The following is a 14,198-nucleotide window of genomic DNA, read 5'->3' as shown; positions in this document are numbered from 1 at the left end:
GGCAGTGGTGGAGTCACCATCCCTGCAGGGATTTAAATGATGTGTAGATGTGGCATTTGGGAACATGCTTTAGTGGCAGGGTGGTGGTGCTGAGGGAGGGGTTGGACTCAGTGATCTTAGAGGACTTTTCCAGCCTTAAGGATTCTGTGATTGTAACATCTGGAGCTGATCAGGAGGGATGTGGGAGGTGGGTGAGGGCATTGCTGCCTAACTGCCTCTCTCTGGGGCAGAGGGGTGTCCGTAGGAAGGGCAGTGCCAGGGCAGATGTGGTTCCTAACCTGGCTGGTGTCCCCCAGAGCCTGCGAGGAGCTGCGGGCAGGGATTAGGCTGCAAGGTTGTCATCTCAGAGATACATCAGCACCATAAAAACTCCTGCAGAGCCAGGTTTTGCAGTTCAGGGAGCAGCAGGTGGGCAAGTGGTTCAGCTGGGCATGGAGCTGAAGTGAGGGCAAAGGAGAGAGGGACAGACCCCAGTGACAGCTGTGCCCTGGGGAGATGCCGCATACAGCGGTGCCCAGGAGGAGGTCACTGCTGGGGGCTTTACCTGCACTCCCTGTGCCCACAAATGTTTGAGCATCCACTGGGCTGTCTCATCCCTGTGCAGGGCTCGACGCTTTGCTGCCTCTCCCCCGCTTAGAGCGTGTTTGCTGTGCTCCCTCCCCGCCGTGTCCAGGTACAGTGGCCATGGACCTGCAGAACACCGAGTGCCGCCCTGCCAACAGCAGCAAGCTGGCACTGCCGGCCGAGAACGGCTCGGGCACGCGCCGGCCCAGCATCGCCCCCGTCCTCGAGCTGGCCGACACCTCGTCCCTGCTGCCCTGCGACCTGCTCAGCGACCAGTCCGAGGATGAGATGACACAGTCGGACGAGGAGGGGTCGGCGGTTGTGGAGTGAGTCGCTCTCCATTGCTGGAGCCCTTCCTTGTGTGGTTCATTCCAGTGGGATCCAGTTTGATCCAGTTCCCTCTGGTTCATTGTGGTTGCATCCAGTTTGTCCCAGTTTCAGAGACACTGGGACCATGGCATGTGACAGCGCTCAGTAGTACCCGGGGGATGCTGAGGCTCAGCCCCTCTCGGCTTTTCCATGAGCACACAATTGGCTCTCTCCCTGCAACTTTACAATCTCACCGCCCTTTGCATAGCAAAAAATATTCCTAAATATGCGTATTTGGGGAAATTCCCAGCTGCTGCAGGAGAGTGTTGCAGGGCATTTGCCGGTGTTGCTGTTGAATATTTTCCCCAGCACCTGAGCTTTGGATAAATGGAAAGCTCTCCCCGTGTCCTCACACAGATTTCTCTCTGCTGCAGGTACGTGAAGGGCTACCCCCCAAACTCACCCTACATCGGGAGTTCCCCAACCCTGTGCCACCTTCTGCCTGAGAAAGCCCCGTTCTGCTGCCTGAGGCTGGACAAGGTGTGGAGGGGCTGTGGGGGCTGCCTGGGGCTGAACCCCCCCCCCAGGACGTGTCCACTGAGTCCCTGCGCCGTCCCACGCACAGGGCTGCAAACACAACAGCTTTGAGGATGCCAAAGCCTACGGGTTCAAGAACAAACTGATCATCGTTTCTGCGGAGACGGCAGGGAACGGGCTCTACAACTTCATCGTCCCGCTGCGGGCGTACTACCGCTCCCGCAAGGAGCTCAACCCCATCGTGCTGCTGCTGGACAACAAGCAAGTACTTTTCCATGGGTGTTTTCCCTCATGCAGAACTCTCCCTGTGTTTTCGTGAGCATCTCGTGCTGGGGGTGGGATGTGAGGGAGCAGCAGTGCTGCCGTTGGGTACCTTGGCTGGCCGGCCCTGGGTTTTGTGTCTGTCTTTGCTGCATGGCTGTGCTGAACCACCTCGCTCTCTGTGGCTCTCCCCCCAGGCCTGAGCACCACTTTCTGGAGGCCATCTGCTGTTTCCCCATGGTTTACTACATGGAGGGCACCATTGACAAGTAGGTGTTCCCACGTGTGGCTGTTGTGCCTGAATTGTTGCTTTTACCCCAGCCCAGACTTTTGGGCCACCCCATGAGAAACCCCAGGGTTGGTACCATAGAGCTGAGCCCACCTTGGGCTTCTCGGGTTATCAACCCCTCCCTGGGAGATGGGAGCAGGTGAAGAGCAGGTCGGGAGCAGCCTGGGCTCGCCGTGGAACCCCTGTGCTGCTTCCCTGTGTCGTTTCCAAGGGCTGACCCTGCGCTCTTCTCTTTGGGGACTGCCCAGCCTGGACAGTTTGCTGCAGTGTGGCATCATCTACGCTGACAACCTGGTGGTGGTGGACAAGGAGAGCACCATGAGTGCCGAGGAGGACTACATGGCAGATGCCAAGACGATTGTCAATGTCCAGACCATGTTCAGGTGAGGGGTGACCACTGCCTTGGTCACAGCCACTGACCACTGCTGGGGACAAGACCGGGAAGGCTGGTGGTGCCTGGGGTGGTGGCTGTGGGCAGTGGGACACATCTGGTGTTGGGTTTGCTCTAGAAAACAGCATCTCATCAGCTGTTTCTGACCTCAAACAGGACAGGGGTCACTGTGGTCTTCCTCGGGCTTTAAATCCTCTGAGACAGCTGCAGGATAACAGGTCTCTTTCCAATGCAGGCTCTTCCCCAGCCTCAGCATTATCACGGAGCTGACCCACCCCTCCAACATGAGGTTCATGCAGTTCAGAGCAAAGGACAGTTACTCTCTGGCCCTTTCCAAACTAGAAAAGGTAAGAGGAGGTCATTCCCTGCACAGGGGCCTGAAAAGTCAACTCTGACAATGACTGCATTTGAGCTCCTCAAAGTCCCGTGCTCTTCCCATGTCTGGAAAACCCAATCATGTCTCGCACATTTCCATGGAGAGAAAAATCCTCTTTTTCTACAGTGCAAAGATGCTGCCCTGTTTCCCTCCTGCCACACCCACCAGAAACATTATCCCTGTGCCCTCCCATTGCCATGAGTCCTCTAAGTTTCTGTGCAATCTGAGCTCAAACTTCCCCTTCTTCTTCCAGAGAGAGCGCGAGAATGGCTCCAACCTGGCCTTCATGTTCCGGCTGCCCTTCGCGGCCGGGAGGGTCTTCAGCATCAGCATGTTGGACACACTGCTCTACCAGGTGAGACGCAGCCCTGCAGCTGTGGCCTCCCCTTTGCATCCCCCGGGGAGTATCTGAGCAAACCCTTCCCTGGTTTCCTGCCCAAATGTCTCCCCCAGTCGTTCGTGAAGGATTACATGATCACCATCACTCGGCTGCTGCTGGGCCTCGACACCACGCCGGGCTCCGGGTACCTCTGTGCGGTACGTGCCAAGGCCCCTGGGGTTGAAACCATCAGGCCAAGTTGTCCTGGATCTGGTGGCACCTGGTGGCATTTGTCACCCTGTGCACGGGCTGGGGGTTCCCCTCTTCTGCAGAACTGGGGGGCAGCAGCATTGCCAGGTCATTGTTCCCCTCCTGGGGAATCTCAGCGCTACCAAAAACCCAAGAGCTGCCAAGGACCAAGCTCTCTGTTCTGAGGGCTGAGGTCAGAAATTGCCCCTGGTTTTCTTGTCGAGTCCAGCTGGCTTTTGGGATTGTGGTGGATGAGCCGGGGTGAAGCTCAGGAGCAGCCTGACATGCATGTGAGGGTTCACATTTGTCCTCTGCTGCTCAGATGAAGATCACTGAGGATGACCTGTGGATCCGGACGTACGGCCGCCTCTTCCAGAAGCTTTGCTCCTCCAGTGCCGAGATTCCCATCGGGATTTACAGGACGGAGTCGCACATGTTCGCAACCTCCGAGGTAGGGGCACGGTGGTGGCGTGTGCCGGCAAGGGGCTGCTGGTGGTCCCAGCTGAGCATCACCCAGCAGAGGTGAGATCCAGGAGGGTGTTGGTCCCTGGGGCACCTCAGACCTGGTTGCAGCAGTGGGGAAGGGAGGGGAGGGGAGAACAAGGGAAGGGGGATTTGTGGTTTTTTCATTCGTGTGGCTGCATTGGGTGGCGGTGTCCTGGTTCTCCAGCTGGACACACTGGGACAGTGTCTGTGCGTGTCTCTCTGGGCAGTGCTGGATGTCCTTGGCACGGCTCTGCCATGCCACCGGGCACCTCGGGGAACAGGGAGGGCACAGCAGGGCTGCCCCTTTGCTGGGCTGACTCTTGGTTTTCCTTTCCTTCTCCCCCGCTGCAGCCCCACGACATCAGAGCACAGGTGAGTGCCACTCGTGTCCAGCCATGCGCGCTCGGGCGCTGCGTCCCCATCTCCCCTACCCTGTGGCTGATCCCTGGGCTGGCTGTGGCCACTGAGAGCCACCCCGTGCTTTGTGCCAGCTCTCAGCCCCAGTGCCTGTCCCCATGGAAGGGAGGTTCTGGCTGAGCCTCAGCGCTCCGGGAAAAGTCCTCAGTGCCCTGATGTAATTAACTGGGATAAGGAGCAAGGGAGCGAGCCAGGATCCCTTTTAAATACCTTCAGTTTTCAACTTTGTAAGGAAGCAGCGACAGGGAGCTGAAAGTTGACATTTAATTAAATGCAACCCAGCTCTTTGAGATGCTTTAAAAGGCTTTATTAATAAATTCCTGCTCGCCAGTGGGGATTGCTGGGTCAGAGATGTGGCAGCACAGCTGCTGTAAGAGGAGAGAGAGGGAGATGAGGGCATGGCTGTTCCTTGGGCAGATACCCTGGAGGTGATTCTGTGTGAGGTGTCAGGTGCCCATGAGACTCCCCTCAGCAGTGCTTATCCAAGGGAAGCTGTGGCTGCCCCATCCCTGGAAGCCCAGGTTGGACAGGACTTGGAGCAACCTGGTCTGGTGAAAAATGTCCCCGCCCATGGCAGGAAGTGAACCAGATGAGCTTTAAGCTCCTTCCAATCCAAACCGTTCCGGGATCCTGTGAAATCTGCCAGCCAGGTGGTTCTTGCAGTGCTGGGAGAGCCCGTTCGGGTCAGAGCAAGGACCCATCCCGTGGGAGAGATCCCACCCTGCCACACACAGGCCAAACCCTTCTTGGCCACCCCCCATCCCGCGTGACCAGCTGGGCTTCCAGTCACAGATCTCAATCAATGTTGAGGACTGCGAGGACACGAAGGACGTCAAGGAGCACTGGGGCATCAAGACGAGCCACCACCGCAACTCGTGTTCCAGCGACCAGTCGGAGCACCCGCTGCTGCGGCGCAAGAGCATGCAGTGGGCCCGGCGGCTCAGCAGGAAGGGCAACAAGCACTCCAGCAAGACGGCCGAGTGGATCAGCCAGCAGCGCCTCAGCCTGTACCGGCGCTCCGAGCGGCAGGAGCTGTCCGAGCTCGTAAAAAACCGTATGAAGCACCTGGGCTTGCCCACCACCGGGTACGGTAAGTGCCGTTCGGCCGAGCTGCTCTGCGGTGGTGCCTCCCGCTCGCGGGCTCCTCAGGTAACCCCCGGACGAGCCTAACCCCGCGCCAAGCCCGACCCTGAGCCAGCCTAACCCCATGCCGAGCCTAACCCCTTGCCGAGCCTAACCCCTTGCCGAGCCTAACCCCTTGCCGAGCCTAGCGCCGCGCCCCGCCTGTCCCCGCGGGCGCTGCCGGGCCTGCTCCGAGCGGCGCCTCACGCCCTGGCTTGCTTGTGCTTGTGCAGACCGGCGCCTCCCGGGCTGCGGGGCCGCCGCGCCGAGCCGAGCCCCCTCCCTGCCGCCCCCGGCCAGCTGCAGGCAGCCCCCCCATCGCTGGGCTCTGGGATGGCTCCAGGCAGGTGGTGGCAGAGTGACTCTGGCCCTCGTGCCCGCAGCAGGCCCCGGTGTCCCCCCCGCCGCCCCGCGCTGTCCGGCCGTGCAGAGGGGCTGGCTCAGGACAGCCCGGCCCCAGGTCAGCCCCAGAGCCCCCGCAGTGTGGCAGGGAGAGGCCCGACCCCGTCAGCTGGCGCAGCCCCCTGTTGTGACAGACTTTAATCCGTCATAAAGTCTTCCGTGGAAAACCTTTCGGTAGCTGCAGGGCTGAGTTGCTTCATTGCGTGTGACACCGGTGTGTGGCTGTGACAGCCACAGCGCTCAGGGTCCCTCTGTGCAGCCGCATCTCTTGTGAAGCTTCTGACCTGCCCGTCGGTGCTGGCATCTGTGTCCCCCTGGACAGCTCCCACCCCTTGGTTATGACAAAGTCTGTAGCCCACAGCTCCCTTTGGTTGGTTGGTTTGGTTTTGGTTTTCTTTTCTTTCTTTCTTTCTTTGAAGCCATCCTGTGCTGCTGCTTGTTTGCTCCATCCTCCAAGAGTGTCCATCCTCCCTGTGCTGGCCCCTGCCCACACTCAGGCTGGCAACGAACCCCAGCTGGGATGGGAGCTGATTTGGGGGTGGGATTCCTCCTTTCCCATCTTGGCTTTAGGCATGGGAAAGAGGAGGAGAAAATGTCCAGAAGTGCAGTGCAGGAGGGGTTTGGAGTGGGGGCCCAGGGGGTGGATGTGGGCACTGCCAGCGTCCCCAGGGAGCGAGGCAGGGGAGCCGGCTTGTGGTGGGATGGAGTGAGGACAGGGAATGCCAGGCAAGGGCTTGCAGTGGTGTTTACCCCCTCTTCTTTTCCCCTATATTACTGGTCCCAGAAGTTTCTGTTGTAGTTCCAGGGGAGATGTCTGCCCTCGGTGAGGCTTCCAAGCTTGGGGCATAGCTTGGGGTCAGATCAGGGCTGGCATCCTTGTCCTGGCCCGTCTGGCACATTTTGGTTGAAGCAAACTGGGGGAGCACTGGCGGGAGAAGGGGCAGTGTGGGGTGCAGGACAGGACAGGGACACTGGGCACAGTGTGGGGACCAGGAGGCAGCTCCTTGGGCATCCAGCGGTGCTGGGACTGTGTGTTGTCACTGTGTGTCACCGTCAGTGTCTGGACACCCATGGAAAAACGTCGCTCTGCCTTCTGCCCCTTTCTTTTTTCTTTTGCTCACGTTATCGCTGCAGCGCAGGAGCTCGTCTCTGATATTTGCCGAACCATGGCTTGCTGACCTCTCTCTCTCTCTCTGTTTATGTCTGTGCCTTTCCCTGTATGTTCTGTAGAGGATGTAGCAAATTTAACAGCCAGTGATGTGATGAATCGGGTAAACCTGGGATATTTGCAAGGTAATTCCCGTTCCCTGGGAGTCCCGCGTGACTCATGGCATGCAGTGTACAACAAGATCATGCCAGCTAAGCCCAAACCTCACCCTTGCCAGTTTTCACCTTAGATCCCCAAGCTTTCAGCACTAATTTGTCGGGTGGCATTGGAAAACCAATCACTGTCCTGTAGTGGTGGTGCAAACGCAGGGCTCTGCCTGATCAGGGAGACAGAAACCTCAGGGACCCTTTTTCAGCTGAATTCCTACAGGGAAATCACAGCCCTCGGCTTTCATTAACAAAACCCTCCCTCCTTGGCTCTGCGAGGTGGCTTTGGGCTGCACAGCCAGTGGCAGCTTGAGGAGGGGACAAGGAGGGGGACAAGTGCACCAGAGCTGCCTGTGCATGTTGTGATGAGATGCTGGAGCTCCTGCTGGGTCAGCCACAGTCCAGGGCAAGGCAGCGCTTAAAAAATCCCTTTGCACCCCTTGGTTTGCCCTCCTGGACCCCTCTCCAGCATTTGCAGACCCCATTTTCTGACTGGAGGATGTCTGGGTCAGCCCGAGGCAGCAACAGCAGCCACCCTGGGCACCTCGTGGGGCTCTGTGGGACCTGCCAGGTTTTCCCATCTTTTTCCCCTGGAACATGCCCTGGAGAAAGGTCCTTTTTTACTGCAGCAGCCCCAAGATTAGCAACAGCCCATCGCAGCTTCATTTTTGGCTCCACTAGCCCAGGCTTAAGGTGAAACGTTGGCATTTTCCTACAAAGTGTGTCCTTCATCCGAGAGGCAGCCGCAGCTGGGGCTCATGGAAGCCCCAGGCCAGCAGAGTATATTGCCTGGGGCAGCGGGATGCAGCAATATACTCGGAGTGCTCAGCGGGGCCTGGCTTGGCCGCACGGGGTCAGGACAAGGCGCTTCCATGGGGCAGGGAAACCTGCCCAGAGCCAGAGCCCTTCCCCGCCTCCTGTCATGTCAAACCCTGTGTCTCCCGTCGGGTCCCAGGGTCTGTGTGCCACCCTTGCCCCCAGCATTGCCACCCCCATCCCTGTCTCCCTGTAAGGCTGGGCACTGGGATGGCCAAAGCTCTCCGGTGGCTCCAGGACAGGACACCCTGGCACAGGCTGGGGGTCCCGGGCAGCATCTCCCTGAGGGTGGTCCCAGGTCCCCTGGCTGCAGCACCTTCTGTGGTCTCAGAGGTGCCAGGGATGTGTCTGAGCAGCAAAGCAAAGGTCTGGTGTCCCCCTGCAAGCAGCGCTGGGTTTGGAACCGGCACAGCCCAGCCCTGGGGATGTCCCGGGGAGGTCTGGGTGTGCCCTGGCGAAGGCAGCTCAGGAGGAAGCTGTTTGCGTCCCTGTGCTGGGTGGCTCTGGTGGCTGGAGGAAAGCAGTTTCACCCCAGTGCCGAGGCTGAAGAGCAGCTGGGCCACCCCCGTGCCAGGGTGATCTGGCACCCATTGTCACTGCTGTGGCAGAAGACTCTGGCTGTGCCCACCGTGGGGCAGGGCAGCTCTGACTGGAGGATCCCCCACGCCGGGCAGGGGGACAGCAGGGCCGGCGTGGTGGGAGCAGCAGGACAGGCCACAGGCAGCCGCCCCCAGCCTGGAGTTAATGCCCATCCCAGTGGCTGGGTCCTGGTCCTGCTGCTCCCTGAAGCAGCTCCATTTGCTGAGCTCGTCCAACCCCTGGTGTGCTGCTCAGAGGGGCCTTTCCCAAAGCCTGGAGAGGTGTCCCAGTGACAAGCCTTGCAGTGAGCTGGTGTCCCGCCGTGCTCCTCACGCTGCCCCAGCGTCCATCTGTCCGTCCCCTCTCCACCCTGTCCATCCACACCCCATCACCCCGTCTGGAAATGGTGTCACCTGTCGCAGCTTCCACCCCCTGGCCGCCCGCAGCCTCGCACCCCCATCCATTTCACCATGATCTTGTTCTTGGCTATTTCGGGAAGCGCAGGGGCCCCCCCGGCACTGAGGCCGCCCGTTCGCCCCCGTGGGTGCCGCTCTTGGTGGCCCTGAGCCCCCCCGAGAGGTTGCAGTGGTTTAGAGCCATCCCCAAAATGGCATTGAAGGCTCTGAAACTCCACGGAGGCGATTTCCCCTGGGTGGGGGAAAGAAGCAATCCCTGGACTAATCCTGTGTCTGGATGATGCTAAATTGAGTAACTGAAGGGGAGAGGTGGGCAGAGCGTTGGGGGCGGCCCCGGGGGGGTTCAGCTGCCCTGACCCCGTGGTTGGACTTGTGCTGGACACAGCAGGACTAACCTGTTCCCTCTTTTGCACTGAACCAAGGTAAGACATCTCACTTTATTTTGGGGGGAAGTGGGGACTTTGAAGAGTTACCTCTGCCAGTCCCCTGGGCCGTGCTGTGGTGGGAGAGAGCCTGGGGAGGCGAGGAGGGAGGTGGCAGTGTCGTTCTTGGTGCTCGCTCCGTGGCAGTGATGTTGCCCACAGCTTCTCCTGGTGAAGGGACCTATTTGCCCCCTGGGGGCTGTCACCTTGCCTGTTGGGGTGTCTGTGGGGGTGTCCCTCCCTCACCAGCCCTTTCCCTCCTCTTGCAGACGAGATGAACGACCACCAGAACACCTTGTCCTACGTCCTGATCAACCCCCCCCCGGACACGCGGCTGGAGCTCAACGACATCGTGTAGGTGTTACCTCACCCCCTGGCCCCCAGACTCCCCCAATGCCATGAGCTGCCCCCATCCCACTGCTTCCCATGATTTTTCATAAATACCCGCGGGTTTTACCTCTTTCCCAGGCCATTCCCCATCCCTGTGCTCTTGAGCAGTGCCCAAACCACCCCATCTGAGCTCTGATGGGCAGCATGGAGTTTTCCCTTGGCTTTGGCCACTGAGCAGCCTCCAGCAGGAGTAACTCCTGATTATTTATTATCTTATTTTATGGCATTTACGTGAACAGCTCTTATCATTTAACATCTGTTATTCCAACAACTGCCGTGCTCTGCAAGCAGCACAGCCCCATGGGGCATCCCTGTGTGTCCTGGCTTCAATCCCAGGGGGAACAGGGCGGGTTCCAGCAGTGTGACCAGGCTGTGTCCCGCAGGTACCTGATCCGCTCCGACCCGCTGGCCCACGTGGCCAACGACGGCCACAGCCGCAAGAGCAGCTGCAGCAACAAGCTGGGCTCCGGCAACCCCGAAACGCGCGACGAGACCCAGCTGTGAGCAGCCCCCGTGCCCCGCGTCCCTCCGGGCCGAGGCTCCGGGACAGGCGGGGAAGGAGAGGACGGCCCGGCCGGAGGGGAAGGCGGCTGCAGCCCGCGGTGCCCCGGAGAAAGGCGATGCCCAGCCTGGCTCTGCGCCGCGGGAGGGATGCCCGGAGCCCCGGGAGGGGCGGCACAGCCGGACACACCCGCAGCCGGTGGCCGTGCGCCCCGCGGATTTTAACTTTTTATACCGATACCGCAACTAGTGAGAAAGTCTTCACTGGTGCTGGTGGGACGTGGCGGAGCCCAGACGCCGATGGCCCTGGGGGAGCAGGGCTGTGTTTGATACCGCCCCGGATGGTGCAGGTTGGTTGCATTTATGGGGCTGGTCAAGGCGAGAGTAAAACTGCACCGAAACCCTGCTCCTCTTCCTCCTCCTCCTTCACCAGGTGTCCCCCAGGGTACCCAAACTTCTGCTCTTTCACCCAGCTCATGTTCTTCATCCTCTGCTGGGTTCCTGTTCCGGGTGTCCGCACTCGGAGCTGCGCCAGGCACTGGGAAAGGACCCTCAGGTGGCCGTGGGACAGTCGGGGTGGATGGGACACGGTGGTGCAGCCCCCACGGTGCCATGGCAGGGGCTGCTCTGCCCCCAGCGCCTCGTGGCATCTCACAAACCAAAACACGCCAAGCCCAGGGGGCTGAAAGCCCGGCCACCCCTGTGGCAGTGCCTCTGAGCCCCTGGGTTTGTGTCCCCCCTTGCTGCTGCTGGAGCTGAGCTGCCTGGGGGATTCGGGGATCTCAGTCCTGGGGTTGGATGGGCTGGGCTGGCCAGGGCCACACACCCGTGGATGTGGTGGTTTGGTGTCTCCACTCGGCCCTTTCCCCTCCGGCCCGGGGCAGTCTGGGCTCTGTCCTGGCCATGGCCTGCTGTCCTTCCCCTCCCCGCGGTCACGGGTCGGTCACACCGTTAAGGCAGCGGGTTCTGCCTGTCCCCCCGTCCACCACGGCCCCCTGGCAGCCCCAGCCAGCCCTGCTGGGCTCTGTCCCCCCTGTCCCCATGGCTTCCCCTGCAGCAGAGGTGCATGAAGGTCCCCCCGGCCCCGCAGGGACCTGGCGCTGCCACAAACACCAGATGTGTTTTCCATCTACTTTTGCACATTCTACAACGTCGATGTGGAAAGGGTTTATTTGACTGCCAAGTGAATAACTGAGTTGTTAACTTGATATACTCTTGTGTTCATATCTTACAATTCCAATGTGATTTTTTTTTTTTTTAGCAAGGAGCTTGTAAAGCACAACATGGCCATGAAATCCATCAGCTTCCTGCTCTCGCTGCCAGCTGAATGGTTTTATTGCCATTAACATTCACTATTTGCTCCCCATGACACCCCCAATCAATGTTTACAAAGAAAACAAAAAAGAAAACAAGCCAAAACCTGTTTAAAATGAGTTTTAAACAGCTGGGGAGATGCCCCAGCCTATGGGGATGTACTGCCCATCCTGCCCGTGGCCCTGAGGGAGACTTGGAGATGCCCAGGGTATCTATGCCAAGGCTTGAAGGTGTTGAGAGAGCCCTGCTGTGCCTGGATGAAGTTTGGGGTCCATCTTTAATTTTTTTTTATTGTTGTTTTTTCCTGAAGTGCCAGGCAGGAGACCCTGAGTGGTGGCGCATCCCAGGCTTGGGGAGGTACCACAGGTAAAAGCAGTGAGTGCACTCCTCCTGCCCCACTGAGCTGAGGGCACAAACAGAACTGTCTTTAAAGCTTTTTAGGGTTGTTTTGATGGATTTTTAATGCTTAATTTTGTATCTGTTCGGTTAAGGCAGGCCCATGTTTTATTTATTTCTGTTTGTAGCTTCACACATCAAATCTGTCATTTCAAATGGCAAAAAGAAGTTGGAGGTTAAAAAGTGGGTGTGGTTGAAGTACAAAAGGACATGTGGGCTCTGTGTAAGTGTCTGCATTTCAGATGGATCATTTTCCAAACCCCACTTTGCTTTCAAGGGAGAGTGGAACAAAGCAGTGGTACAGGTTAACAAAAAAAACCAAACCAGCAAACAAACAAAAGCCCAGACCCCAACTTCAACAAAAGGTGTGATTAGTTGCGTGTATTTACTGAGAACATACAATTTTTATGATTTTTTGTTTGTTTGGCTGTGAGCTGTGTGTACGAGCATAAGGAAGTGAGTGCAGCTCCTCAGCTCAACCTTCCCCTGGCAAGAAAATTAAATTTCTTTTGAAAACCCTTAAATTACTTAAAATTTCACCCCCCAGCCCTGAGCAGCCAGGTCAGCCACGTGGCCAAATCCAGGGTCCATGTTCCAGAGGCTCCACTGGCCGTGGTGTTGGGTCCCTCCTTCCTCGGTGGGCACACACAGTTCCTTCTGCCCCTAATCCAGGGAGAAAATGATCCCAAGAGGAAACCACACGCCAAAAGGACTGAAGCCTCTGTGTGGTTTGTGATCCTATCAAAAAGCCCTCAATCGTCCTGTACTTTGACGATGCTTCTGTTTGTTCAGTGTATAAATCCCTGCATTTGAAGCGGAAGCTCCGTGTACAAACCCTCGGCGTTCCTGCTCTGGTGTAAATTTCCAGCCGTCCTTCCCACGGGATGGGGAAAACCCTGTAAATACTCACCTGTGGGCAATGCAAGTCTGAGACCCAAGGGTTCATTTTTCTAATTCCTTAGCCTCAGTTACAATACTAATGTAAAAACAAAAGCAGTTTATTTTTCTAATGGTCCTGCCAACGTCGATGCAGCGACAAAGAGTTGTTCCTGCCGCTGAAAGGGCCCACGGGGAGAGGGGCACGAGGAGCTTCCATGGCAAGAGGAGAATGGCTGTTGCTCCCAACCATGGAAAAATCCCATTTTCTGGAGGAAATAGTTGTGTTCCAATGCAGAGATCTGGCAGGCCCTGGGGGATGCAGAAACGAGGACAGCTGGGATATTTTGGGGTTTTCCAGCAACGGCTCCGGTGCATGTTCCGTGTCCACTAACAGTTTGATACGCTCAATATGGACCGAATCCATATAGTCTGCATTAAACTCAACTACTCAAACCAATGTTATGAGTATATTTATTTCCTGTTATACCCCTTTTTATTTAATCTCTATAGAACAGGACGTTTTTATTCCAAGCTCAGCTCCTGCATGGATTTTTATCAGCAACAGCATCTCCCGTCTTTCCTCTCGGAAACCGAATTCCGGGAGCTGCTCTGCTGGGATGCAGCCAGCCAAGGGGAGAGGGTTTTGTACAATTCTTGTGAAGATGCTTCACATTTCTGTAAAGATAAATGAAAATAAAAGAGCTGCATGCAGCAACAGGAGACACTGCTGTCTGATTTTTCTTTTTTCCTGGGAGTCTGTTTTAAAGTCCATGGAAAGATGTGGCTTTAGCCGAGGCTCAAGGCAGCTCTTCCCAACTTTATTTTTTAGCTTCAACTTTTCAAACTCTTTGTGCCTGGATGCACAAAGGGCCTGGTGGGGTATGGGAGCTTTTAAAGGTCATTTGATTTATTCATTTAATCCTACTTTCTATGATTTAATGAATGCATTAAATTTTGTGGGTATTTAAGGGTTTTTTTTTCTTAAACTGATGTTTAGCCAGGATTCAGTACATGTTCTTCATGTCAAAATTTGTCACTGGCTCCAAAGTTTCCAAGATTTTCAGGAAAAATCCCAACATTTCTAGAGCATTGTAGATGTTGTAACTTGGAGATCAAATGCTGGTAAGCAGAGGTTGTTTTTATTAAGCATTTTAAGCAAATACTGTAAAAATCTGTTTATTAAAAATCGTACAGAAGGACACAAAAATATCCCTTAAATAGGGAAGATAACTCTGGGATGAACACACACATGAGGAAACTGGAAGTAAAAGGCCAGCAGGAAGCCAAGTCCCTGCTAAATTACTTTTTAATTATTGGCTTTAAGCCAGACAAATCTGTACATGGAGAACAAAATCCTCTGATTTTCCAGGACATGCAAGTTGCAATGATTACACCCAAAATAAGGTAATTTTATCACCACCACGAGCAGCTCTCACTGTATGAAAACCC

At 56.6% G+C, this 14,198-nt stretch overlaps 1 protein-coding gene across 14 annotated transcripts in view; it reads left to right on the top strand.

Moving 5' to 3' along the window:
* The window catches only part of KCNT1 (potassium sodium-activated channel subfamily T member 1), a 77,347-nt gene extending 63,876 nt beyond the window's left edge, over window positions 1-13,471 (top strand). For 6 of the 14 annotated variants that reach the window (XM_042052691.1, XM_042052697.1, XM_042052698.1 and 3 more), the window contains 14 exons: window positions 605-890; window positions 1,308-1,413; window positions 1,499-1,671; window positions 1,869-1,940; window positions 2,209-2,343; window positions 2,587-2,698; window positions 2,981-3,082; window positions 3,181-3,264; window positions 3,618-3,746; window positions 4,133-4,153; window positions 4,985-5,288; window positions 6,953-7,015; window positions 9,539-9,623; window positions 10,043-13,471. In XM_042052691.1, the coding sequence (XP_041908625.1) occupies window positions 605-890; window positions 1,308-1,413; window positions 1,499-1,671; window positions 1,869-1,940; window positions 2,209-2,343; window positions 2,587-2,698; window positions 2,981-3,082; window positions 3,181-3,264; window positions 3,618-3,746; window positions 4,133-4,153; window positions 4,985-5,288; window positions 6,953-7,015; window positions 9,539-9,623; window positions 10,043-10,163 (1,793 nt within the window). In that variant the 3' untranslated portion in view covers window positions 10,164-13,471. The remainder of the gene's footprint in view (window positions 1-604; window positions 891-1,307; window positions 1,414-1,498; window positions 1,672-1,868; window positions 1,941-2,208; window positions 2,344-2,586; window positions 2,699-2,980; window positions 3,083-3,180; window positions 3,265-3,617; window positions 3,747-4,132; window positions 4,154-4,984; window positions 5,289-6,952; window positions 7,016-9,538; window positions 9,624-10,042) is intronic. The other 8 variants (XM_042052695.1, XM_042052705.1, XM_042052699.1 and 5 more) reach the window with 6 other exon arrangements.
* Window positions 13,472-14,198: the final 727 nt, after the last annotated feature.

Source organism: Corvus kubaryi, unplaced genomic scaffold, assembly GCF_017639235.1.
Source record: "Corvus kubaryi isolate FWS band 111438036 unplaced genomic scaffold, C.kubaryi_AGA036_p1.0 78, whole genome shotgun sequence".
NCBI classification, from domain to species: domain Eukaryota; kingdom Metazoa; phylum Chordata; class Aves; order Passeriformes; family Corvidae; genus Corvus; species Corvus kubaryi.
This window is presented reverse-complemented; position numbering and strand designations above follow the sequence as displayed.